This window comes from Anastrepha obliqua, chromosome 4 (genome assembly GCF_027943255.1).
Source record: "Anastrepha obliqua isolate idAnaObli1 chromosome 4, idAnaObli1_1.0, whole genome shotgun sequence".
In the NCBI taxonomy this organism is placed as follows: domain Eukaryota; kingdom Metazoa; phylum Arthropoda; class Insecta; order Diptera; family Tephritidae; genus Anastrepha; species Anastrepha obliqua.
Genome location: NC_072895.1, coordinates 72,059,543 through 72,087,328, shown reverse-complemented (window position 1 = coordinate 72,087,328; position 27,786 = coordinate 72,059,543). Strand labels below are relative to the sequence as shown.

The 27,786-nt window shown below is 36.0% G+C and overlaps 3 protein-coding genes across 6 annotated transcripts in view; 2 read left to right on the top strand and 1 right to left on the bottom strand.

Annotated features, from left to right (window-relative positions):
- LOC129245118 (MAGUK p55 subfamily member 7) overlaps nt 1–12,165 on the top strand; it is a 43,746-nt gene extending 31,581 nt beyond the window's left edge. The window contains exons 7-13 of one of the 4 annotated variants that reach the window (XM_054883106.1): nt 1,044–1,073; nt 4,692–4,859; nt 4,920–5,102; nt 7,293–7,431; nt 7,710–8,003; nt 8,081–8,424; nt 11,190–12,165. In XM_054883106.1, coding sequence (XP_054739081.1) covers nt 1,044–1,073; nt 4,692–4,859; nt 4,920–5,102; nt 7,293–7,431; nt 7,710–8,003; nt 8,081–8,424; nt 11,190–11,366 — 1,335 coding nt within the window. In that variant the 3' untranslated portion in view covers nt 11,367–12,165. The remainder of the gene's footprint in view (nt 1–1,043; nt 1,074–4,691; nt 4,860–4,919; nt 5,103–7,292; nt 7,432–7,709; nt 8,004–8,080; nt 8,425–11,189) is intronic. The other 3 variants (XM_054883108.1, XM_054883109.1, XM_054883107.1) reach the window with 3 other exon arrangements.
- Nucleotides 12,166–21,125: 8,960 nt separating this feature from the next.
- LOC129245192 (beta-ureidopropionase) lies at nt 21,126–24,861 on the top strand. Its single transcript, XM_054883220.1, has 3 exons — nt 21,126–21,458; nt 23,599–23,861; nt 23,928–24,861. Exons 1-3 carry the CDS (start codon nt 21,355–21,357, stop codon nt 24,716–24,718), a joined length of 1,158 nt encoding a protein of 385 aa, XP_054739195.1. The 5' UTR covers nt 21,126–21,354; the 3' UTR covers nt 24,719–24,861.
- LOC129245191 (spermine oxidase-like) lies at nt 24,754–26,589 on the bottom strand. Its single transcript, XM_054883218.1, has one exon. The coding sequence runs from the start codon at nt 26,465–26,467 to the stop codon at nt 24,899–24,901; it is 1,569 nt and encodes a 522-aa protein (XP_054739193.1). The 5' UTR covers nt 26,468–26,589; the 3' UTR covers nt 24,754–24,898.
- Nucleotides 26,590–27,786: the final 1,197 nt, after the last annotated feature.

Here is a 27,786-nt window from a genome sequence, read left to right as displayed (position 1 = left end):
TAAATTCCTCCCATTTTTTTTCTGCTTGAACTTTTGTGCAAACCGCTTTTGCGAATTGTGGATTCTCTTCCATTAATGCAACCAGCCTTTTTAATTGCTATTTGGTACTCACGACTTTCGACCTGCATAAAATTAACAAAATTAGTATATGTTTATTATTTGGTTACTATAAAACAATAAATAATCGCAAACAACTTTACTTTACTTACATTTTAATAAATTTTCCCACAATACGCTACACAATCGAAAGGAAAATTGCATTCGACTCTAAATTCGGTATATACCGCTCATAATACCTACTAAATTCACATTCGATGTGAACTCATAATAGGGTCCTTTGATTTATTTAAAAAAATTGTTTACTGTTTTTAATTGTAACTCTCGAAACCGCCTAAATTTAGGGACTAGTATTAAATAAAAATATGTATATATTTGGTCATCCGACTCACTAAAGACATATTGCGGAAAACGCTCAGATCTTTTTACTTCACCTAATATTACCAATATATATTTTAATAAGTATTCTGTTGTTACTCTTTCTTTAAATCCCTAACATATAGATTACCTATGTATTGTAAATAATATCTGTTTCCAGTTTAGCCTTATACATATTTGATAAATTTTTTGAAACCTTCAGTTCTCCCTCTTCCTTCTAATTAATACAATAACTTTACACTTCCTCTTGTGCTTTATTTTCGTAATAGTAATAAATACAATAGAAAAACAATAAAACAATCGCTCATCAGTCATTTTTACCTAATCAATGAGACTCTTGTAAAAATTTGCTACACTTTTCATCATCGTCTTTTACACCTACCTGTAAAAATCTGTGTGTTTTTGCATATAAGTATGTACATTGTCCAGTTAAAACTATTTCTACTCTGTTTGCTACTGTAAAAAGCTCATTAAAAACGTTTAAATATTTTTTATGTATTGTACTTACAATATTTAAGTATTGTAAAAAATGCAACAAAATTCTCAATTTTTATCAAAATTTGTACTTCGTGTATTTCACACACACTCTCTCTCACTTCAAACCATAGTCAGGAGCACAAAGTGCGGAACCGATTGTTGTAAGTAAATGTCCTTAAAACAAATTATGTATATATGTAATTTAATACTTGTACGTACATACATACTTACATACGTATATCAATATCTGTTCCTGCTAACTTTGCTGTATTATACAATAATTAGTTGTGTACCGTGAAACCTTTTATGCACTACCACCAATAACACTACATACAATGTTATAGAGGTCTTCAGATAGAGTTCGGTGGCATTACAATGCGGTATTCGTTAACTCGGCTAGATGTCTAAACCTGAACGCACATATTTTTCACTCTTACTAGATGAAGTGCCAAATAAGGAGATATAGTTTTTTGAGAGAAAAACAAACAGCAAATATGCCGAAATAAATTCAACTTTAGTTTTATTAACTTAAAGATCCTGCTGCAATTTCAAAGAATGGATAAATAAATGAAATTATTTTCAACACAACAGCATTAGCTGGATCGATACCGAGTTGCCTTGCATTTTATCAGGCTTGCCATCTTATTAACTCGTATAAACTAATTTAACTCGGCATTTGGGAAATTAAAAACCCAACATGCTTATGGAATGTATCATCGACCACTGAATTGTAACATTACCGAGCTCAATCTGAAAGATACTTATATTTCGTTACAAAATATTTATTTTTACCTGAAATACTCATAATTTTTGCTTTAAAAACTCTCTCAAAAATAAAAGCTGAATATGTACAAAAAATCTTTATTTAATTACTTCAACTTACACAGAAACAGTTATACTATATACATACTTTGTTGCAATGTTCTCAGTTGGTTTAAAGTTTTAACTATTAATTATTCTAAATTCATATGAATAGGTCAGGCTATTATTTCCAAAATCCAACTCAACTTACATGGCCTGGTTCAGCAGTTCTCAAACTTTTTTATTTCACGTAACATCATTTCACATAACGGGTACATAGAATAACCTATTAGAAGGTGGTTTATTCAAATTTTAAAACTGAATTAAATGTTTATCAACGATTTTTCCTTTAAAGGAAGTCGCCATTAAATGACTTCCATGACTAGTTTTACAGCAGTCCATTTTGTCAACTAAATTTTTCAGGCCAACTCGTCCCGCGGGCCTTGGTACTTATCTCTAGTCCCTAGAATTTTTACACGGCATAGTCTAATAGAGTGACGTCGCAGACTCTAGGCGTTCATATGGTCCAACCGTTTCGTTTAATCATTCGATTTGTTATATCGCGTGACAACTTTATCTTCAAATTATTACCCAGTATCAACGTTAGTAAGAGATATCCCACTTTGATTTTGAAGGTTGTCTTGATTTCTTCATAATAGTGACAATTTTACGGTGATGAGTATTTTGCACGTGCAATATCAGTACACAAACTACAATAATTTTTATTAATATTATCATAGTTTTTAAGAGTACATATCTCGTTATTTTACAGGGTGTGCCATATAGCGTTTGCTTTTTGAACTACCTATTTTTTTGAGAATGTTAACACAAATGACATATCAAATGTGTTCATAATTTACTTAAAGGTTTGACATTATGAAATGGGACGCTATACGCTTGAACAAAATTGGGAAATATTGAAAACCTATTTCCAAAGTGGTGAGTCTTCCTCTTCTTTTCTGATGAAGCTCATTTTCACATCGGCGGCTACGTCAATAAGAAAAATTGTCGGATTTGAGGCTCAGAAAATCTACACGTTACTGTAGAGAAGCAAATGCATCCACAACGAGTCACTGTTTGGTGCGGTTTTTGGTCTGGCGGCATCATCGGGCCATTTTTTTTTTCGAAAATGAGCGAGGAGCCGCGGTTACAGTAAATGGCGAGCGCTACCGTGACATACTCAAGGAGTTGTTTCCAAAAATTGAAGAGGATGACATGGACGACATTTGGTTTCAACAGTACGGTGCTACTTGTCACACTGCCAAAGTTACACTCGAACTTTTGGCTACCGTTTTTGAATTCCGATATCAATTGGCCGCCTCGGAGCTGTGATTTAAGCCCGTTGGACTATTTTTTGTGGGGAGCCGTTAAGGAAAAATGCTATGCGAACCATCCAGAGACGATTTATGCTTTAAAACACGAAATCGAAGCTGCCATTCATGAAAATGTGCCCAAACAATCGAAAATGTGCTTAAAAATTGGGTTGATCGAATGGCCTACTGTAAAGCCAGTCGTGGCAGTCATTTGAACAATATTATTTTTCATTCATAAATGACAATGTTCAATCTTCAAAATAAAAAAAAAAGTTTGAAAAAATATTGATTCGTTTTTTTTATAGCCGATTCAAAAAGCAAATTTTACATGGCCCACCCTATATACCTATGTCTCGTCTTCTGTTGATGTGTAGTTTTTCACAGGTAGTTTTGGTCAAATAAAAGATTATGACAATTTGCTTTGCTATATTTCAGAGATGTAATTAACATAGTTAAGAATAACAGAGTTATATCAAATATGCACCGTTACGTTGAATAACTTTTGTCCATCTTCGTTATTGAAGAAATATTTGCCCTACTAGAAAAAGGATTAACCAGTTTCATTCACACAGTTCTCATTCTCTCTTGAGGTCAGTTTTGTAAAGGTAATAAAGCTTGAATCCAGGTCTGAACTACGCGACATTTGCGATATAACCTCCCGTCTAAACTCTAGGAGCTTCGCGTTAAAGAAGTTTGCGGTTTAGTGTTATCTTGTTGAAACGCAACACCCTTTCTCTTCACTACCATTTATGTTTCAATCTAGTTAGTTGCTCACAATAGGGATCCAACTTGAGTGTTTAGCCCAATGAGAGCAGCTCAAAGTAAATAATTCCCTTCCAATCCCACCAAACATAGAGCAAACCTTTCTGAGCCGTTAGTATTTGACCCGGCTCTCTAGAACTCCACCACGAGCTTTTTGTACTGTTGCTCAAATACATATATGGCACACTTTTTATCGCCATTACCGCCTCAAAAACGGGTGGAATAAGTGCTCACATGACTCTACTATTTCCTTGATTTTTTTTTTTTTTACATTTTTGACAATTGACGCGCCAGAGCGGGATTTATCTTTGGCATCCATATCCCGAACCGAATCTTTGAAACCAGCGCATAGCTATTGTATTGTCGACTCCGTCTCGCTATGTTGACTGTAGCGGGATCGATGAATGTATCCTATTTTCTATTTTTCACCTTCCTTGTAGAACGCTGTAACTTAAAATTGGCTTTAACACACACATATGTATCTGTCAAATACCTTTTTTTGGAAGCATAATGTTATCTTTAAATTCTGATCCGACATAAAGTCGGATATGTACCATTTCATCAACTTTTATATTGTAAATCAGAATAAACTATTTATGTTTGACTTAAATATAATATATAGAAATTTTCAAACTTTTTCAGATTTTTAAAATTTATTATAAATGGTCATATGTTCAATAGCACGCGAAACTCACTTTAAACAAACACCAAAATTACAGAAAAACCAATATAACACCTCTCGATGTCGTAATTTGTGAATGTTATTTTGCAAATTTACACAAAATTGCTCTTTTTGTACCACAGTGCATTGCTAGATTCCGTTTTACAACTGCTTATCAAATCACTAGATACTAATGCCTGCAGTCATCATTGTATTATGCCTTTCGCCCAATTAAATTTTAGGGTGCAACCATCAAAACGGACGAAGAAACTGGGAAAATAATTATCGCACGTATTATGCATGGTGGCGCTGCTGATCGTTCTGGACTGATACATGTGGGCGATGAGGTTATCGAGGTGAATGGCATAAATGTGGAGGGAAAAACACCAGGTGATGTGCTAAGTATTCTGGTGCGTTAAAAACCTTCTCCATAGAATACGAAATACTAAATATTTAATTTATAAAAAAAGCAAAACTCCGAAGGCACGATCACTTTTAATTTAGTGCCATCTGATGGAAAAGGCGGCCAGCGCGAGTCTAAGGTGCGTGTACGTGCGCATTTCGACTACAATCCTGAAACAGATCCCTATATACCATGCAAAGAGGCAGGACTGGCATTTCAACGAGGCGATATTTTACATATCGTGTCGCAGGTAAGGACAAACGATCATTACTGATAACTTTTATAGTATAGTAGAATATGCAAGTATAGTAGCATGGAAGAATGCCCAGGTTGAAGTTAAAAAATGAGCGTAACTTTATTGTAGCGTAATTGTAGATGATATGTGTGAGAGAAAAAAGAAGAGAGTGACAAAATAAATATAAGTAAGAAAGGCTATTAACCCCTAAAGTGAGCATGCCACAGCCCATTTTCTCAAATTTTATTAGTGCCGAATTTCTTTTAAGGTTCATCATTATGGTACTTAAATTGAGTAATTTTGCTCATGTATAACAAAGATGTCATGTTTTTTTTTTTCTTTTTTGAGAAGTATCGTTAGTCGATAACAGAAAAATGTGATTGCAAAAATATTTGTGCAAGTAGGCGTTCGGTAACGCCAAAAAATTATATTGTACATTACTCGAAAATTGTCACACAAAGCGACAGTAGGAGAAATTCTGGCCAACAAAAACTACACATCATGAAAAAATATGATCTGAAAGCATATGATTGAGCTTTTTGTAAATAAACAAATTTATTTTTGTTGGAATTTGCAGTTTTGTGAACCAATGCCCTTGCGAATGTTTAAAATTTCCAGCTTTTAGTCAGAAACAATAAAATGGAAAATCAAAACAAATAAAAAACGCGAGTATATAAATTATATTTATGGTAACACAAACATTTTTAAACAAACTCATACGGGTCTTCTTCTAGCGTTTTTGCAAGTAATGGCAAGTTTTCCGTTGTTAATTTTCACTTCCCTACGCTCTTGATTTGGATTGATGACTAGGGATGGTTAATTTTGTTATCGAGCACAACTATTATACTTGACAGGGGTGTGGTTATTAACCGATATCGTAATTTTCTTTGTTAAACTATCTTGGAAAAACAGTAATATTTTTAATCAGTTTCACTGAAATACACGGATGGAAAAACATGGCTAAATCGACTCCTCTCATTATTTGGAGCATTTTGGTATATACATACATATATCACATATTTGATTTGTTCGGGCTATTTACATACAACCGTTATGTGAACAAAATTATAATACCCTTGAGCAGAGTGCGCGGGTATAAAAAGAATACGAAGAAAAATGTGATATATATTTATAGTCTCTTTAAGGGGTTAGGGGTAGTCAGAGGCCCGAAAAAATGATGATTTTCACGAATTTTTTTTTGCTACTTAATTAATTTATTTAACAAAAATAAAAACATAGCATAAAAGCATCATGTTTTAACTTGACTTCACCAAAATTTCAAAAAAAAAAATTAATAATTGCAAAAGTTATCGCTGTTTGTGTGAAGCCCGTTTCTCCAGAAGTCCCTTGCGGTGAACATCACAAGTCCTTGCAGATTCATCTAAAACCAATCGGACAAGAAAAATTAGTTTTATTAATAGATAATCTTGTGCCTGATCGAAGCTTTTTTTTTCAAAATGAACAAAATGGCGGCCTCAGAAAATTTTTTCCAGATTTTATATTAGAAAAAAAAAACCAACAGTTAATTGTTAAAAAAAAATCGAAATTTTTGAAAAAAAAAAATCCTTCGATCAGGCACAAGTTTTTTATGTTTTTCAAAAGCTGTATAAATTTTATTGAAATCTACGTAGCGGTTTTTAAGTTGCAGTGTTCACCAATTTGAAAAACATAGTTTTGAGAAAAACGCATTTAAAGTTTTGCTATCGGCTCCGGAGCGGCCGAGCGCCCTTTGTTAATTGTTGAATAACTTGAAAAGTATTTGTCGGATTCACTTCAAATTTTTACACAATATTTTTAAAACATTATACTTTAAGAAAATGCAAAAAAAATCGATTTTTTGAAAATTCTGACTACCCCTAACCCCTTAACTCAAATTTGAAGCATTGGGCGTCGTATCCGAAGTAATTTTCTCTACAATTCGTTAGTAAGTCAATTATCAGTCAAGTAGGTTTTTTGCTTATTTTGGTCCATGAGTGGTATTTTATTTCCCACCTACCCTGCATGTCTACCAAGCATTCCACGATCCACCACCTGCTGAGACAAGTAACTCCGCGTGGAAACCAAAAGCTCTACAATTAAGTCAACTCAACATCTTTTATCAGTCAAATTCACTGAGAGCCGGGCAGCTTTAGCACAAATTTCGTAATCTTCTGTATTCTCTCATACGTGTTTAATGTGCATATAAATATATGTTTTTCATTGCAGGATGATGCCTATTGGTGGCAGGCTCGTAAAGAGTCGGAACGCACTGCCCGCGCTGGTCTAATACCCAGCCGCGCGCTGCAAGAGCGGCGTATTATACACGAACGATCACAATTGGAGCCAAACGATGCCGACTCGAAGAGTGAGTTTTTTTTTTTTCAACTTCATACTAAACTATGTATATACTTTATAAAAACAAAATTTCACTAACTCTAAACATTTCATAAAATAAAAAAAAAATGTTCTAATTGTGTTTACTTTTGCATGGCTGTTTACTTGTATATGTGTGTAATTCACCAACCGCCATTTTCCTCATCAACGTCTACATCATCACTCACTAATAACTAATTCGACCCCTAAATTCCCGCCGAAAAATCTAAAATCAAAAACAAAATCTTTCGTATCAATCGTATGCATCAGAGGGCTCTTGCGCTTCCATATGCACCACCCCGCCCGGTACACCCATAATGCATTCTAGCAGTAGCACCTCCTCATGTCGCCAGCCTAAAACTAAAAAGATTATGTACGATTTAACAGAAAACGATGACTTCGATCGTGAAATGATCGCGACCTATGAAGAGGTGGCCAAATTATATCCACGCCCGGGCGTATACCGTCCAGTAGTGTTGATCGGCGCACCAGGCGTGGGTCGCAACGAGCTAAGGCGCCGCTTGGTGGCACGCGATCCCGAAAAGTTCCGAAGTCCAGTGCCATGTGAGTAAATTTTACGCGGTTTGTGCTGGTATATCTCACAGTAATTCAAATGACCTATATTCCGTTGCACATTTCAGATACCACTCGTCCGATACGTACCGGTGAGGTTGCCGGTCGCGAATATATATTTGTGGCACGCGAAAAGATGAAGGTCGATATTGCTGCTGGCAAATTTATCGAACATGGCGAGTATAAGGGTCAACTGTATGGTACCTCTGGTGAGAGCGTCAAATCGATTGTGAATGCCGGCTGTGTTTGCGTGTTGAGTCCACACTATCAAGCTATCAAGGCTTTACGAACCGTGCAGACAAAGCCTTTCATAATCCATATAAAACCACCGGAATTTGATGTGCTGAAGAAGACGCGCACCGAGGCGAGAGCCAAGTCGACGTTCGATGAGAGCAATGCCCGCGGTTTTACGGTAAGCACAATGAAGAGGAGAAAGGAATGCAAGCCTCTACTTAAAATTAATAATACAGGGTGGCTGATGAATTTTGCTACATTAAGAAACTCAAATAACTTTTTTTTTAGTGTATGGAATTCATTTATTTTTTTTCAAGTTGAAGGTCATTAAATTTTATTAAATGTAGCTTAACTAGTTTTAAAAATAATTGAATTTAAATGCCCCCCATGCTCGTTGACACAAGTGCGGCATCTTAGTAAAAAGTTGTTCATTGCTGCTTTGAGAGTTGCGACAGGAATAGCCGCAATTGTTGCCCGAATGGATTGTTTTAGTTCATCCAAATTTGTTGGCTTTGTTTTATAAACTTCTTGTTTACATAAACCCCACAAGAAAAAGTCAGGTGCAGTAAGGTCAGGCGACCTGGGGGGCCAACGAAATTCGGAGTTTCTTGAAATCAGTTTATTGGGAAATTTTCGTCGCAACTCTGTCATAACAGTCTGGGCTATGTGAGACGTTGCCCCATCTTGTTGAAACCACACAGAGTTGAAAGGAATTCTTCTTCAGCGTAGTTCTGGATAGAAAAATTCTTTCAGCATTTTCAAATAACGGTCTCCAGTAACCGTAACGGTGTGACCATTTTCTTCAAAAAAATAAGGCCCGACAATACAGCGTGAAGAAACCGCACACCACACTGTCACGCGAAGAGGATGCAATTCCGTCTCGTGGAGTATCTGTGGGTTAGAAGTACTCCATATTCGACAATTTTGTTTGTTCACATTGCCGTTTAAATCGAAATGGGCCTCATCAGACATGAAAAGGCAGTTTAACATGTTTTGGTCTTCTTCCACCATTTGCAGGATCTTCTGGCAAAATTCCAAGCGAATCGGCAAGTCTGCTGCATTCAGTTTGTTAACCATTTGAATTTTGTAGGGAAATAAGTCTAAATCTTTGTGCATTATTGTTTGCAAAGACTGTCGGCTGACACCAAGTTGAGCAGATAAGCTTCTTGTTGAAACCCTTGGATTGCTTTGTATAGCTGCAGCTACAGCAGCGATCGTTTCCTCCGTCCGAACTGGTGGGTTTCGATGATAAGGCCTTCTTGCGACTGTTCCTTGCTCAGCAAAATTATTCACCAGTCTCATTATGGTCCATCTGCTCGGGGGATCGCCGCCAAACATCCGCCTGTACTCTCTCTGTACCAAAACTACGGACTCCAGTGCGTGATAGCGGCGGACTATCCAAATTCTTGTTTGCGTGTCCCAGTTATCCATTTTAATAAATTTTAAAGTTCAATCTGCAGATTAAAACAAAAATGGAACAGATAACTTAAAAAGAAAAAAAGTTATTCAATTTTTTTTTGGTAGCGGCTTTCATCAGCCACCCTGTATTTTTAACCTGTGTTATGTTTCAACGGGGGACAAAGTAACCTGTTGCACAGTTCGCATTTCCGAGCGCCTCTCGTATTACGCGTACTGTATTTTTTAAGATGTACTTATAATATTTACCGGCATTAGAATAGACATATTAAGCTTAAGATGGCAGCACAGTAACTCAACGTCTTGATAGCAACTCAATGTCATTTTGATGTCGTAGTACCTATAACAAACGCTCCCAGTAAGAGGCCCCCGTTTCCTCAATAACTTTCCCCTCCTGTTCATTCAGATCGCAGCAAATTTGGCAGTAACCATTGCAAGCTATACCCAGTTTTCTAGCATGAGGTCAATAGGCCCATGTTCAATAGAAAAAGCTGCGATCACCTCGCCTGGGTTTCAGTAACATTTAGAATATCCTCTTAAAATTATTTTATCTTTGGCCGATGATGGTGAAGCCAAGTTGATCTGTTAATGAATCCAGTTAACGCTTGAAGCCATCTAGATGCCTTCTCCAGCTAGTTCTTCGGCAACCACGTTTTTGCGATATGCTTGAACAACAAGGAGCATAAAGTGAGTATAGAAAAAACTAATTGCACTTTATTACATTATAAATGTGTGCTTAAATTACACGAATTAAAAGCTAGGTAAAATGGTTTTGCCGAAGATATCGAAAGTTTGTTTGGATGTACAATCGAAATCTGACACCAAACTACCTATTATATCATTAAGATACCCCTTAGATCGCTAAAAACAGTGATGAAGAATACTCCTGGAAAAATTGCTATTATAGTACACCTTTGTATGAAAAAGTAGCGTGAAAGAAGTGTGACAGCTGAATTTACTCTGTAAAAAGAAAAGTAGTCTAGGAACTAATAAGAGAATGGTATGTTTTTATTATTTGACCGCAGAGCCCAGAACGTTTCAATTGGAGTACTGCCACAAGAAATTTGCTTAACCATTTTTAAGTTTATTTAATGCTGCGCCTATAGCTTTAGAATAGAAGAACTCAAGAACTCACTACTATACATACTACGGCGTCTTAAAAATAGCAAATTGTTTCATTCATTCTAATATTCTGTCGGATCGTTTCCCAATCTAACCATTTTTTGGAGAGCAGTCTCTGCAGTATTTGCTCCCATTTGTTTACAAAAATATAAATATTCAGCGATATTATATATATATATGTATATGAATATATGTAAAATAATTTAATTTCACGAATTCGTTATGACAATATTGAAAATTAAGTCAAATCAACTGGCAACTCTCTTTCGTTTGTGAACAGCAAAAGCTTACGGCAAAGTTTAGCCAAGTTTAAAACCTTTGCTGCTAACGTAACTTTGTCACTCTACAGTGCACACTATAGAAAAGGCAAAATTTAATACTTATATTATTCTTTTTTCAATTAAGGACGAAGAATACAACGACATGCTTAAATCAGCTGAACGAATCGATTTCCTTCATGGCCATTTCTTCGATGAGGTCATAGTGAATGGCGAGCTACTAACGGCTTTCGAACAGCTGATGAACACGGTGCAACGCATAGAGAATGAGCCACTGTGGGCGCCAGCTGCGTGGGTACAATAAAATGGCTGAATAGCTAGCTGGCTGGCTGGGCAACAAAGCGTCAAACAACCAGAAAAAGACAAACACTGCTAATCAATAAAAACCAATGCCAAAAACTAAGAAATAAAAGCAAAACACATATAATACGTACACACACACATACATACACAACTTGAATTTAAATCTTAATGAAAATGGAGATGATTGATGAATTTGACAATGTGAACACCAAAAAATTTGAAATATTACAATTTTCTTTTTGAATTTTTTTAATATAGGAATAGGTGAAATAATGTGAATATTTGCAAAAAAGTCGATTTCTGCATATTAATGAGACTCAAAGCTGAAAATTTATAAAAAAAAAACAAACAGTAGTGGAAAAACTCGACAAACTTTGTTGTTAAAATGTAAAGGGAGTTGGAAATGAACTACATACAAAAATGTACATACATACATTCATACATACATATATTCCGAACTTAAATTGCTGATGCACAATATTTTGTAGCAAAGTGTTCCCAATAACAGTAGGGAAATAACCCGAATTACTTTTTTAACAATAAAGAAAACGAAATATGGAATAAAAAATTCCTTAAACACTGTTGGCAACAGCATTAAACAATTGCTATTTCTAGCAAAACAAAATACAAAATACAAAATCGAAAAAGAGAATATATCGGACAAACATCCTAAAAAATACTACCGATTTTTAAATTTTTCGCTGAATTTTTGTCGATGTAGTTAAAGAAATTCTAAATACAAACTGGAATTTAAAAAAAAAACCAACAAAAATATAAGATTTGTGGCAAGAAAAACTTAATTAGTGTATAAAATTAAAAAAAATTACGATTTTTAACGAAAATGTATAAATTATTAATTAAATTTAAAAATAAATTTCCTTCTTCAAGAGCAGTGTTAATTTCAAGTGTTGCTTAATTTAAATTTTACTATTATATATTAGCTTAAATATTTTCAATAACTGCTGAAAAGTTTAGCAATAACTTTTAACTGCCTGAAAAATTATACACTATTATTAATATATAAATGGAATAAAGATAATTATTTCCTCTGTTTTATATGTTTTACAATCTGAGAAAATATTTTTTTAATAATATTACAAATATTCTTTATTTACCCGTTTTCTTGTGAACAGAATAGATGAAAAGGGCAAAGATATTTTAGGTGCAGATTTTTTCAAAATAATATTATTTTTTTTTTTAAATAGAATGTGTTTAGAATTTGTGCGTTTTTTAATTTCTTCAATTTTCTTCTGCTTACCTTACAAAAAAATTTTGTTTACTTAATTAATTCGTAATTATTAAATTACGTAAATATTAAATTAATAAAATTTTGTATTTGTTATTTTTTACAGAGACTGCAAAAATTGCTTATTTTCTTAAAAAAGAAATAAAACCTATTAAGTTTCCATTTTCATTTAAAATTGTTTTATTTTTTTACTTTGAATTTTTTCTTCTCAATTTAGTTATCTCGCCAAAATATTAACTGAAAATAATTTTCGGATGTTACAATTATTTCATATTTTTAGAGAAGAAATATGGAATAAAAATTGTTTTGATTCTATTTAAAATTTAGGGTTTTCCTTTGTATTTTTCCGAATATGTATTTCGCTTATTTTCATTACATTTTTATTACTTCAAAATAAATCTTTTATTTGTTATGTTTAACATTGACTGCAATAATTGCATGTCTTAGAAAGAAAATATTTATTAAATATTCTATATTAATTATTTTATAGAACTAATTGCGGCCGCCATAACCGAATGGGTTGGTGCGTGACTACCATTCGGAATTCACAGAGAGAACATAGATTCGAATGTCGGTGAAACACCAAAATTAAGAAAAACATTTTTCAAATAGCGGTCGCCCCTCGGCAGGCAATGGCAAACCTCCGAGTGTATTTCTGACATGAAAAAGCTCCTCATTAAAACATTTCCGTTCGGAGTCGGCTTGAAACTGTAGGTCCCTCCATTTGTGGAACAACATCAAGACGCACACCACAAGTAGGAGGAGGAGCTCGGCTAAACACCCAAAAAGGGTGTACGCGGCAATTATATATATATATAACAGGTGGCGCAAAAATAATCAATTATGGAAAGATTTATAATATTTGCAAATATCGTCCTACGGCAATCATATTTGACACTTGTGAGCTAGACAGCTGCAACATACAAACAGACAAGCAATGGAGCACGTAAGGGTCAAAATAAAGATTTCCGTCATTCAAAATAATTTTTTTTTTGTAAAAAGTTGAATGGTTAATTTTGCGCCACCCGATTCATTTTGCGCCACCCTTTATAATTGCATAGTTTGATTTAAAATATTGTTGTTTATTTTGGAAGGTTTTCTCAATTTTTATTTTTTTATTTAATAATTAATTTTGAATATTAAAACAAAAATGTTCAGAAATATGTGTTTAAAGTAGAATTGAAATACAATTCTTTTTTATAGTTTATAATTTTTTTATTATTATTATTTTTTTTTTTTTTTTTGTGTAAACAAAAGGAGAGATTTTTGCATTTAAAATCTAAAACGCAAACATAATTGATAAATATTGTCCAAAGTACTTAATTAACTAAAATTTCGAATTAAACTTTCTTCACTTCTGTAAATAAAGTAAGGCAATGTCATAAATAATCTTCGAGGTTTTAACTAAATCCTTTTTCTAAAGTGAACGCGATTTATTTTTTCAATTTATAATGAGTTTGTATAATACTTTATATAAATAACACAAAATTGTTTTTGTTTGATATTTTGAAAGAGCTTTTATTGAAAATGTCCTATTAGTTAAACGACGATATTATTTTTCTTGGCGAATTTAAGATCGTATTTCTGAATAAAAACGAAACAAATTAATTATAAACTCATGGTGAACTCATGTTATGGGAAAATTGGAAAGTCCATGTAAATTTTTATGATTATGAAAGCGCTAGTATAAATTTACAGTCTGTAGACGTTTTGCATAGCAACTTAATTGACTTTAGTAGCTTTTTCACTTAGATTAATTAATTTGGAACTTTCATAGAAAAATTTTAAATTTTAAGTTAGCTTTTATTTTCAAATTAAAAGTTCGAATATTGCGTTAAAATCAAGCTATTTCGAGCTCAAGAAGCGAAAACCGCTAATTCAGTTTAAATAGATTTTACTCTTATGACCTCATATCTACATTAGGGTGCCTACTCGAAAAAAAAAAATATATAAATTAGTTTTTAAAAATATTTTTTCCAGAAAGTGAAAAATTTTATCAACGGCTCAAAATAATGAGATTTTTGGATTTCAATTTAATTCTGTTCACGCAAATTTTAATGCATATTTTCTTCAAATATTATGGCGAAAGTTTTAATATATATTTAAGTTTGTAATTTGGATGGAAAAATTGTATCGATTATTTTTGTATGGCACATGATTCACCCTAATATACATATGTACATACATACGTATTTAAGGGTTAAAAATATTTTTTGTTATAGTTACTTTTTTCTTTGTGAAATAAATATTTGAATCTCTAATTTTAAAACCAAACTTCTTTTTGTAAAAAAGCAACAATTTTGTTGTTAATTCGATAATAGAAAGTACCTTTTTGCATAAAAGCGATAACAATGAACAGAAAACAATAATGGAAACATTTGCAGCAAAACAAGATATTTCAAAAATCTATGTATGTATTATGAAAACAAAAACAAAAAACAAATAAATGCAATTAAAAAATATAGAATGCTATTATTTAATTTATATTAAAAAAATCAAATGTCCAAAATAATTGAAAAATATATATTTACAAGATATGAGTATAAAACTATTAATAATTATTATAATTACGTATTGTAATTACAATTCAAAATGCATATTCTTAAATTATATTGTAATTAAATGTTATCAATATGAAAATGTTGAAATAAATAAATTTAATAAATTACAAGAAAACCAAAACAAAAAAATTAATACATTTAAGAAAATCCTAAGCAGTTAATGATTCACACTTAGTGTAATGCTCACATACATATATATACATACATACACACACATACATTCACAAAACTATTAAAATCTATCTAAGTATATCTCAAATCAAGTCGAATCCAGTCAAGGTGTTAACAGTAGTTCAGAAATGAAATTTACATGCTGCTGGTCTCAGTCTATCCAGACGCCTAACCTCTTTCATAGTCTTTACGACCAAATCGGATGCCGCATTCCACTTTTCCTTCGAGCGCAGCATACCGTATGTTGCACGAATGTTCCCGGTGAAAGACGTTATCTAAAGTCTCTGTAGAGGTTTTCTTTTGCATTTCGGAGGCGAGAGCATACGAAAAAATTGCGGTAAACATCTTTCGTAATGTTTTCGTTGCAGTAGAAGTTGCGGTAGTGAAACGGACAACAACATACGTTATTTCCACTTTTTACGGCTCCTTGATATACCATATTACGGAAAATTGTCATATAACTAACTTTGTATTAGTCTCCTTGAGGTATGAGGGACCACGATTCACCCCAACGTTTAAACCTTTGGCTTATACAACTAATATTCTTTAAAATAGGACCCTTGAGCGTCAATACTCCGCTGGTAGCGGTCCTTCCACTGCAGGCAACATGTTTTAAACTCATCCGCCGAAATCGCGTTCAATTCGGCTGTCACAGTTTTTTGGATCGCCTCGATGGAGTCCAAACGCCTCCCCTTCAACTTTCTTTTCAGGCGCGGGAACAAGAAGAAGTCCGTAGGAGACAGGTCTGCGCTGTAGGGAGGGTGGGAAAGCACCGGAACCCCCATCTTAGCCAATGCTGAAGTGCAGAGGAAGGCGGTGTGCTCCAATGATCGCTGCATTTTCGCCACTGCAAAATCCTAACACACTTTTAAAACAGCTTTCACGCGCGGAGCGATGTTGACTGCACCGGTGTTGCCAGCGAACTGGGACCGGTTTCTAGTGGAAGGGGAAGGTCCAACGATCATTTTCCCCTACCAGCCTATTCGGTTGATCGCTTGGCAAACGCTGCTCGTGGGAAGGCTCATTACTTTTCAAACACTTCTCAAACCCTGTATGTTCTAATTCACAAAATATTTTCACATTTCAATTGCTCTGACCAGTAAATTTGCTTGTATGCACAAAAAGGGAATTCCCCTAAATTTGTAATATGAACATATTTCGCAAAAATTAAATTTGACAAAACAAAATATTATATTAAGCACAAAAAATTTTAAATCGTGCTAAATGGAATATAATCGTGTAAAAAAATTAAAAATATTTTATTTTCAAACCGTGTTATATCAAAACCGTGTAAAAACAGAATTAAGCATACATACATACATACATACCAAAGTTCATACGATTTTTTTGTTAATAAAAAAGTTATGCCATTGAGAAATATTCATAATCAAACTTGTTTTACTTGAAAATTTAGGTTCTTTATACCGGCGTACATATCAACGAAAACAAATATGCTTCAATTCTTACTGTCTACCTTAATTTTATTAGATTTCACATTCATTCTCGTTATGTGTATTAAATCCTTTCCTTCTAACTTTTAATTTCTCCCACTCCTTCTTGATTCGATCGATAATCATTTAATCGGTTTTGGTGTTGTTGTTCTTTCACGTGCTGACCGGCACCAGTTAGACAAACCAAGTGAAGTACAGTCCTTCTCACCCTGATCTTTCGAACGCAGAGGCGGAGTTCCTTTCCTCCGCTAGCACCAGATGGCGCCACATCGAATACTTTCAGAGCAGTCGCATTTTTTACCTATTCGACGACATGACCCAGCCAGCGAAGGCGTTGAATCTTTATTTCCCAGTCTCTATAGAATAGATGGAAAAACACTATGAATTGTTACGTTTGTTAATTTTTCCACATCTTTGATAACTTAAGAATAAAATACAGCAATGCTTTTAGCCCAACCTCCGGCTAGTTTTGATCCCATTTATAGGCTACACCTCGTTAGGCAAAGATCGGCCTCGGACTTCATGTAAACCTAACCCTGTCAGAACAGGTACTTATAATAAGTGGGTGCCCGAATTTGACTTCTGAGGTATACAGAACAACTGGAGTTAGTGTGAATACGCCAATGATAACTCAAAGTCCAAATTATTAAGCTAATACATATGTATGTACTTGAAGAATAAACAATAAACAAATTAAAATTGTCTGAAATACATAGAAATGTTATTCTCGCTGGATTAAATTTTTTTAATCGATCAATTATATATATTTACACCCTTTATACTTGATGTTTGGCCGAGTTCTTCTTCTGGTGAGCGTCTCGATGTTGCTCCACAAATGGAAGGACCTATCAAGCCGACTCCGAACAAGAAATGATTTTTTGTAAGGAGCTTTTTTATGGCAGAAATACACTCGGAGGTTTGCCATTGCCTGCCGAAGCGCGACCGCAAAATAGCAATTCTGCACTTTACTCATCGAACCGTTAAAGGCTTTCAGCAGGTTTTTGTGTGGTGTCTGTTACCTCTAAATCCAACCTGGTGTTATGTAAACCTATGTTGTACCGGCTCTCAAAATTAAAGCACAAACAAAAATAACTGAAGGCTTACTTAAATAAATGAAATCACTGGTAGTCATAAATTACTTACATACATACATATATACGAGAAACGAATATGAAAAGAAATAACCGAAAAGGTAATAATAATATTATTATGAATTACATACAGAGAAAACTACAGCAATGAACACATTCCCATGACAGCCGGTTCTGCGTTACCGGAATGGCTCGGGGCTTTTCCCGACCAAGGGCTGCCGCTACAGTAAACTAGCCCTGTCTAGTGTACCGTATCACACCCCCAATCTATCGTCACAGGAGCAATCCCTCGCAGCATGTTTGCTCCAAATACTTCTCTTCAGAGCTGGCATTGAAACCAACCCTGGACCAGAAGTATTCTTCTGCTGCATATGCCACAAATGGCTCTACCTGAACTCCACCTCGGTTAGAAGCAAAAAATATTTAAGGAGTGGTTAACAAGGTATGTGGCCACGTGTTGCTCCCGCCACCAGGCGGCCCCTGCCTCAACATCAAACTGTCGCCACAAACCAAACCTTAACTGTAAAGCATCCACAGGTGCAACACAACTCCCCCATCGATCCACAGCCTTCTCCTATCTCAGTGCGGGGACAAACCAGCAGCTCTTGGTTCCCCGCACAGTCTGTTCCGTGTGTCAGACCAGCGATTCCTCGGAACCTGATAACAGTCAAGTGCAATTCTTTCAATGGCGACTACGTTGCCCCCTTCTGCAGAGCTCTGCACCAGCATCTGCCCCTGTGGCGCGGCCGCCCGTCAACATCAGGCCGCAACAACTATTTCGGAATGCACAGCAGGACTCCCGAGGAGTTTCAAGCTCCTATAACTGAACTGCAACGGACTCATGAGCAAGATAGACGAGATAGTCGACTTCATGAGCCGTCATGGAATCAAGACAGCTGCGGTCCAAGAGACAAAACTGCACGCTAGCTCCTCTTCGATCACCAGGGATGGCTACAACGTGCACAGAAAGGATCGCGAGCGAGACCTAGCACTCATAGTCCTCCATACAGTGCAGTATCGTCTCATGGATGAAGGCATCGACCGCAGGGACAGCACCTTAGAATGTCAAGGTATAGCTGTCCGGTCAGGCGATGCCGAGCTCGAAGTTTTTAATATACACATACCCCCAGTCACCTGCTGCCCGGCAGGATATCACCCTGATATAAATGCGCTCATCAGAGGTGAGAACCGACTGGTAGTAGGTGACTTTAATGCGCATCACGATCTTTGGCACTCAAGTCTACCAAATAATCGTAGCTGAAGCAGCTGTTAAGTTCTCAAACGAGCATGATCACCTACACCAGGCCGATCCCGGGGATTGCCGCACAAAGGATCTCAATTTGGATATCCGGCAACTGCTAACCCAACACGAGCGCCTCTGGTGTGAGCAAGCTCTGGTCCACCGTAAGGTTCCTGTCGAGCCCGACGAAGCACATCGACAAGATGAATATCAAATTCAACGGTTGTACTCCGTCGGATCCGAAGAGATGCGCGAAGTATTTTAGCCGGCAATTCATTCCGCATCCTCCGGCAGACAGATCCAAGCGTCTTCCTGCCAGACGGCTGCATAAATTGAAATACAACAGCGGTGGACCGCGAACTACCTGAGTGGTCGTCATTCGTCGGTGCTATTTCGAGACCAAATCTCAAAACAGAGGGAAATAGGTAAAGTAAAGAGTTCCGGAAGGTGGTGTCCTTTCAGCAAGCAGTTCCTGCTAGGGTATTACCGCAGGTCTCACCCATGCAGACACCTGCTTGAGCTTGAGCCACCTTCTTGGCATGTCAGGAGGCACTTCCTTAATTACGCGGACGAGATCCAGGGCAAAACATTCATCGGGAGACCCTTACCACCTTCTTAAGCTCCCGACCTCCGAATGCCGTTATCGGGGTCCAATCACCACCAAACGCAGACGAAGAGCTCCAACTTCCCCGAGAGTCCCGCGTAGCCTTGGCACAACTACGTTCTGGATATTGTAGCAGGTTAAACTCCTACCTATACAGAATCGACTCCGACATTCTAACATATGTCCGGCATGTGAAGGCACTCCGCACAACAGTAACCACCTTTTCACATGTCCCATCAAACCCACTCATCTAACACCCCTCTCCGTCTGGACTCAACCCGTCGAAACAGCTAGTTTCCTTGGAATACCGTTAGATGAGTTAGACGAAGACGACCGGTGATTACACTATACTGACAAGGCAAAGTTACTGATACAACAACAACAGCAACAACATCAATAAACACATGAAGTCTTACAGGCCTTCAGAGCAGCGCACTACACCGAAAACAATCCTATAAATTTAACTGTTCTTTTCTTTTACATTCCTTGCAATCTATTATTATTATTATTTTTTTTTTAATTATTATTTTTGAAGAAAAACAAAAAACCCAAAGACAACAATTTACTATTTAGAGAGAGCTGTGTTCACAAAAATATCGCGCGACATATTGGCAGCTTTTTTATTTTTTATTTTTATATACAACTGCAACAATTATATATCTCAAGTTTTCAAACTTTGCGCGAAATTTAAAAGATTCAACAAATTTCCTTCAGAATTTCAAACATTTTGGTCCTAGTATGTACGCATGTATAAATACTTATAAACATATAGGCATTTCTAACATCAATTCCGAAGGCGGTGAGATTTTACGATTTCTAAACACCTATGTAGTTGAAAACATTTAGAAGCAACAAAATTATATTAATATTTGTATTATTTTTCCTCGTTTCACTTTTCTGAACATTTTTCTTTGAGACTGCAATACTTCTAAAATGTTTATACTTATAGTGTGTAAGTATGAAAAGCGAAGCGCGAGAAACAACTCGGCTCTCAACTATCTGTACTAGCCGATCAAACAATGTAATATACGAGAATACATATTTATACACTGAGATTAAAGACTGCTAGAGAGTGAGAATGTTGCAGCAATAAACGCTCACTTATCATTTCGAGTAAATAATATACATACATACATATATAAATATAGAGCACAACATCGTACAGCTAGGGCTACACGCTCATGCATTTGCTGTCCAGTGTCGGGTGACACACGTACTTGTTTCGTGTCACACATGCTTGTTGTCGGCTTTTGCATGATAAAAATGAAAAATTTTAGATTTTTTCGCGGGCAAGCGTCATGCACCCGACTCGCATACATACATACATACATATAAGCTGCTGGACAGCAAATGCATGAGCGTGTCGCTGTAGCTTTCGTCACATAAACGTTAAACAAAATGTACATTTCTCTCTGCCATTAGCATTGAATACCACCGCCACCCAAGTGAAGGCGCACTCTAGAGCTTGTCATTCGCAGCCGAGCAGTGACCGATTTGGATTCGCCAACGTTGGCACAGTTGAGAAAATTTCTGAAATTAATCTAAAAGTTTAATAAATTATTGTGAGAAAATATCGTGTTTCAACGACATCAAACGGCATCATCAATAAAAAAGTGTTAATTAAAATGTCTGATTTCAATTTGAAAAGTATAGAAGAGTGTCTGGAGAAACACATACCAGAGAATGAGTTGAAAGAGGTGAAGCGCATTTTGTATGGCGTCTCTGAAGAGTAAGTATAGTAAATAGTTGCTGATTAAACTTATATTAACTTTTAAATATGGATATTGAAATATGTTTTGCTGTCTGATGGCAATGAATCAAAACAGCTGAGTTGTTGCAAACTTCTGTTATATAACAAGTCTTTTAACGAATTTCACTGTCCTCACGTTATCAGTAATGTTTGTATTTCAGTGTTTGTAGGTATTATAATACGAGTATATTCAAAGTTTATCTACGGAATCGTCTCACTTTGTGTTTAGGTACATAAGAAGTTTATTAAGCGAATCGTATGCATTTATATTATATTAAATAAGAACCCAGTAGTAGAAAATATTGAGACAGTATTTTAAAGAGCTAGTTCAGTACGCTACCTTACCTTACTGTCGCCGTACTAGTAAAAATGGAAAGGAAAGGTGTCTGTAAAAGCTGAAAAGTAATGACACAAAATCGATATTTAGCATCCAATGACAGCAGGCTGATACAGTATAATTCGAATCGCATAGGAGGAAGATCTGGGTTTTCGAATTCAGTTAATTCCACAGTCCACCAATTTCGAGAAAAATTCTATTCAAATCGTTATATGGAGAAAATGTGCAATACCTTTAGAAATTATCAAATATCACAGAAAATTTTCAGCCAATTAAAACTTGCACTTTATTACTGCGCACCCAAATTGTTTCTTTAATTTTTATTAAGAAGTAGAAAATTTTGGTGAAAATTTGCAGAATTGTTATAAATCTTGTACAAAGTTCTAAGTTTTTATTTATATGTATGATCTTTGTTGTAGAATTAACTCTATTATTTAAAGAAATTAATGAAAACTAAAAGAAAAAACAAGGCACTAGTCAAAACTGGTCAAAATATGGTGTCTTTATTATTTTGACCATGACTGTATGTGTCACGCGCATACAAAGTAAATATACAAGTATACGAAATAGTAGTGAACAACATAGTCACAAAGTATATGTAGCTCTTTTTCTAACAAAAATACAAAAATGAGACAAAATCCTCAAACATTTTATTCCAATTCCACGGTTTTTAATTAGGATTTCGCCGAACACGATTTGCTATTTTATAGCCTATTAAATTTTATTATAATAACATATGTATATATGTAAGGAACGTCAAAAGCTATAAAATTATTAGTTATACTTTTATAAAAAACTAATAAATATTCAAGAAAAAGCTAATAATCAAAAAAGAGAGCTATAAATTTAATTAAAAAAGGTAAGTTAAGCTTATAAATGCATACAAAATGTTAAGCATCGACGTCTAAAACTGTTAAGCTAAATAAAAAAATCCTAAACAAAAAGTTACATGACGACCTGCAGTGGCAGCCAAGCTGCGCGAAAAGCTTTAGAAAACGCTTGAACCTCTACAAAAATAGTCCAGGAAGGAAAGTTTATGCTGAATTCCGTTGTAAGCTTGAACGAACTGGATCTTGTGTGGGTGCCTGTCAAGCATAGCGGAGACTGTCGGCTACGTGGAAGTTTTTCCTTGATGAAGCTCATGAGAGCTGTTAGTGCAGTACTCACACTTATAAAACAACCAAGTGGCTCCTGAAAAGACCTACCAGGGGGTAACAAAATTCCTTCAGACAGGGAAGCAGTGAAGTACGAGCCCTAATAGGACTAATTAATGGCAAAACCCATAGAAATGGCGTATTGTCACTATAGGCGTCGTCGATGACCCACTGTGTACACCTTGTTTGGAGGTTGACAATAGTACAGAACATATTCTCTGCCGCTGTCCGGCCTTCAACAAAGGGGACCTAAACAATCGAATCAGCCAGAAGAAGTAGGCTAGAAATATACCCTATGAGACCATACTTTGTCAAATTCTTTACTGATCGGCGAATATTCGTCTACACCCGTTGGAGAATTCAGTTATAATTTCAAATAAATTATTAGTTAATTTTCTTTTCCTGTACCAAAAAATTGAAGACGATTTTTCACTACCGCGATGTAGAGAAAACAGATAATTATTTTTGATTTACTATCGCTAAACTTTTGTATGCAAAAGTTGTTTAGATTATTTGAGCATACGTTTTATCACGAAATTCATTTAGCTATGACTAATCTCTTAAAAGAGGCACTCACATTAAGGCACAATAAAATGAATTTTTAACACTGTTTTTAACATTTTTATAGCGATGTCCTGGATCTGCCTGCGGCCACCATCTCTCTGGCCACGGATAATGACTTTGAAATTAAAGGTTATCGCATCTCCGCACAGAAAGAGCATATACGCAAACCACGTGTAGTGCGTGTGGGTGCAATACAAAACTCCATTGTACTACCCACCACTGCCCCAGTGGACAAACAACGCGAAGCTATTTGGAATAAGATACGCACCATAATCAAAGCAGCTGCAGCGGCAGAAGTTAATATTATTTGTATGCAAGAAGCATGGAGTAGGTACCGAAATTAGCATACATACGAGATTATTCAATTTATATCAATCCCTTTTTTTCCTCCAGCAATGCCCTTTGCATTTTGCACGCGTGAAAAGTTTCCCTGGTGTGAATTCGCCGAAGAGGCAGAAAAAGGTCCGACAACCCAAATGTTGCAAGAGTTAGCTAAAGCCTACAATATGGTTATTATTTCGTCAATACTGGAACGCGACACGACACATGGCGACACCATTTGGAATACATCTGTGGTGATATCAAATCGTGGCCGTTATATGGGCAAACATCGTAAGAATCACATTCCACGCGTTGGCGACTTCAACGAGTCCACCTATTACATGGAGGGTAATACAGGTCACCCAGTATTCGAAACAGATTTTGGCAAAATAGCTATAAATATCTGTTATGGACGTCATCATCCGCAAAACTGGATGATGTTCGGCTTGAATGGCGCCGAAATCGTATTCAATCCATCGGCCACAGTGGGCGCACTCAGTGAACCACTTTGGGGTATTGAAGCGCGTAATGCGGCGATTGCAAATAGTTACTTCACAGTCGCAATAAACCGTGTAGGTAGCGAGGAGTTCCCTAACGAGTATACATCGGGTGATGGACAGAAGGCGCATAAAATATTCGGTCCCTTTTACGGCTCATCATATGTGGCTGCGCCAAATGGTGCACGTACACCAGGTTTATCACGCAATCGAGATGGTCTGCTTATCACCGAATTAGATTTGAATTTATGTCGACAAGTGAAAGACTTTTGGAATTTTCCTATGACGCAGCGTTTACCATTATATGCGGAGTCTTTCAAGCGTGCCTCCCAATTGGACTTTGAACCACAAGTCATTAAAGAGTAGAGCACGTACTTAAAGTTTAAGTAAATCATTTGGTGTTTCTTATGAAGAAATTTGAATTTATTAATTTTATTTACAATTTTTTTATTCATTCAGACAAAAATTATATTTCCAATTAAATATATCCATGTATGTATGTATACATATTTTTTTGAGTATAAATTTCAATTTAAATAACGTTTCCTAAATATCTAATGTGTAGTAACTCTCCAGACGTTTGGCCTCCCGTATACCGCTCTCCACCGCACCATGCACTGTGCCGAAATAGTGCTCATGTGTAGCTTCGCCGGCAAATAATACCACTGGCTTTACGGTTAGACTTATTTCAATGGTGGATGCCTGCGCTAGCAATGTAATTGGTTGTGCCAAAATTTCTGCGCCCGTCTCCAATTCTTCCGTCTTTAGTGAACGAAATGATGACGTACCACAAAAATTTGGATTAGTAACCCAAATGGATTTTATGAATTCTATTGGAGTTGGTATATGCCAATGTGGCAAGAACCGTCTCAACAAGTACATACATCCTTCTATAACCTCGGCGTCTGACATTACTTCAACAAACGGAATTTTTGAACCAACCATAAAACCTACTAATACGTTTGGTTGATTTGGGACTCTATAGAAGCCATAGATATCTTCTACCCATGCACGTGTGCTTTTACGTATGGCCGATATGTCCTCCTCACGCCAAAGCATTGCTACACCCGTCCATTTGTTGTTCCAAAAAGGCGGGGAGAATTCAAAAAATAGTTTCATCATACAACCAAAACCGAGTCCTTCGATGGCATTTTGCTTAGACACTGGCAATTGCGGTTCGAACATTTTTTTTGCATCTCGTTTTAGCACTCCCAACGGGACTGTCACTATGACGTGATCCACTAGGAATATAACGGGCGAATTCTCACAAGTCACCTCCACTCTGAAATCAGCACGGTCCCATTTGATCTCTTTCACATTTAAGCCGAAAAGAATTTTATCCTCTAGCAAACCCAAATCGTTACCTATTTCATCCGCTTCTAGCAGTACTTGCAAGTACTGCCCAAAACCATTTTCAAAATGCAATAAATAATCACCATCGCAATCTTTGTAACTTTCAAAACCTTGCGCAGATATCTCTTCAAGCCCAGCAGCTGTCTCAGATCTCTCGATTTTTAAGAAATTCTCAAAGAACTCTCGTGCAATGGTGAAATCAATTTCATTGTATTCCTTACTCATTAGAATTTCATAGAAATTCTTAGAGAGGTATTCACCGAATGTGCCTGCAAATGTAGGCAGGTCCGTATGACGTCTAGCAAAGATTTGTGCAAGCAAACCTTTTAGCTTGTCTACTACATTATTCGGTAATATTTCACCATCCGAACGAATGCAATCGAACTTCGTGTAGATGTAGCTTGACGACCCCAATATTATTTTATCAAAGACGCTTTCGTAAACAATATTTTTCTTTTCACCATGACACCATTGTGCGCCCAAATCTACAACATTATCGCCAAATGATTTCGTAAAAATTCGTCCACCGATGCGATTTTCTGCTTCAACAACTGTCACATACTTGAAACCTGTCTTCAGCAATGAAACAGCGCAGGCAAGACCAGCAGCACCAGCGCCGACGATCAGAAATTTCGGTTGCGTTGTAAATTTATTGGTTGAACCCCTGTTATATTTATTTTTATGAACACTTAAATTACTATCCACGCTAGAAAGGCTTCCACTGGCACTAGAATCTCTGCGAGTAATCTTCGTCAGACACATATCACACAGATGAATGAAACCTTAAAAAGCCTTCTGTTTTATTTTAAGTTATTACAGGCAAATGTGCCTTGGCGAAAAAATTCAAGTAATAAGAAATAAGAAATTACAGAAAATAAAATAAATCAAATCCATAATTCTATAATAAATTGAATCATGAATCAAATGTATGTGAGTAGTAGGAATACTCTGATTTCAGAAAATTTTAAAGTAAATCTTAAATTTGTTATTCTTGAAATCTTCCCTCAAATCGCTTCTATAAAACTAAGGAGTGACCAATGGTACAAACGCCTTCGCCGATCATCTATATATACAAGGCGCGTACACCCTTTTGGGGTGTTTGGCCGAGTTCCTCCACTATATAACCCATGGGTACCGAGTCACACACAGCCCTAACCCCTAGAAACCACTCCTACCATACCGCAAGTATGTGTAGGGGTGTGGTGAGTCAGCACACTTATGGTGTGAGACAAAATTTTAAGAAAAATAAGACTCAATTCAAGAAAATTAGAATTTAGAAACATGAAAATTTCAAAATGCGATATCTCAGCAAAAAAAAAATGATATTTGAGCAAACTCAACGCCATTTGAAAAAAGAAGGCTTGTATTTAAAGATGTCATCCTTTAATTTTGGTGAAAGAAAACATCTGCAAGGCTACATAACCTCAAATGTGGGCAAAAACGGTGTTTTTTTGCACTTTTAGGTTAGGATATCTCGAAAACCAGAGCTGATAGAGCAATTCTGAGGCCAGAGTTGGATTCAGCGCATCATAAACCTTCGGAAATATATAGTCTGGTTTCTGGGTCTGAATGTTGGTTAAATTTTGTCGGCCTGTGTTATTGACCGTATTGACAATGCCACAGCCAACCGCATTTGCAATCGCTGAGGCATCTGTAGCACGATTTTTAAAACCCTCATGAAGATAATCATTGAATTTTTCCGGATAAATAAATTTTAGCTCCTCAACAGACGCTGATTGCGTATCGGTGATAGTAGTCGTGTTCTTACTTCTCCCATCAGTGGTGTCCCCTTCAGTGTCAAATTTTTTAAACACAAAACTATAGCTTGACTGGAAATAGGCTGAGTTAGCAATCATATCATAAACCTCAGGATTGGATTGCTTACTTTTGAGAATTTCTTCAGCAGAAAGCCAAAGAGCTCACTCAGCAGGTGGTAACTCATGAGCCAAAGCATATAGTAAGGGTACTGGTGTGGAAAGTGGAACTCCAAGACATCTGCTAACGAAGCTATTCTGAAAGGTTGTGATCCTCTTGATGAGGGTTTTTTGACATACGCCGTGGTGGTTCTGCAGTACTCAATC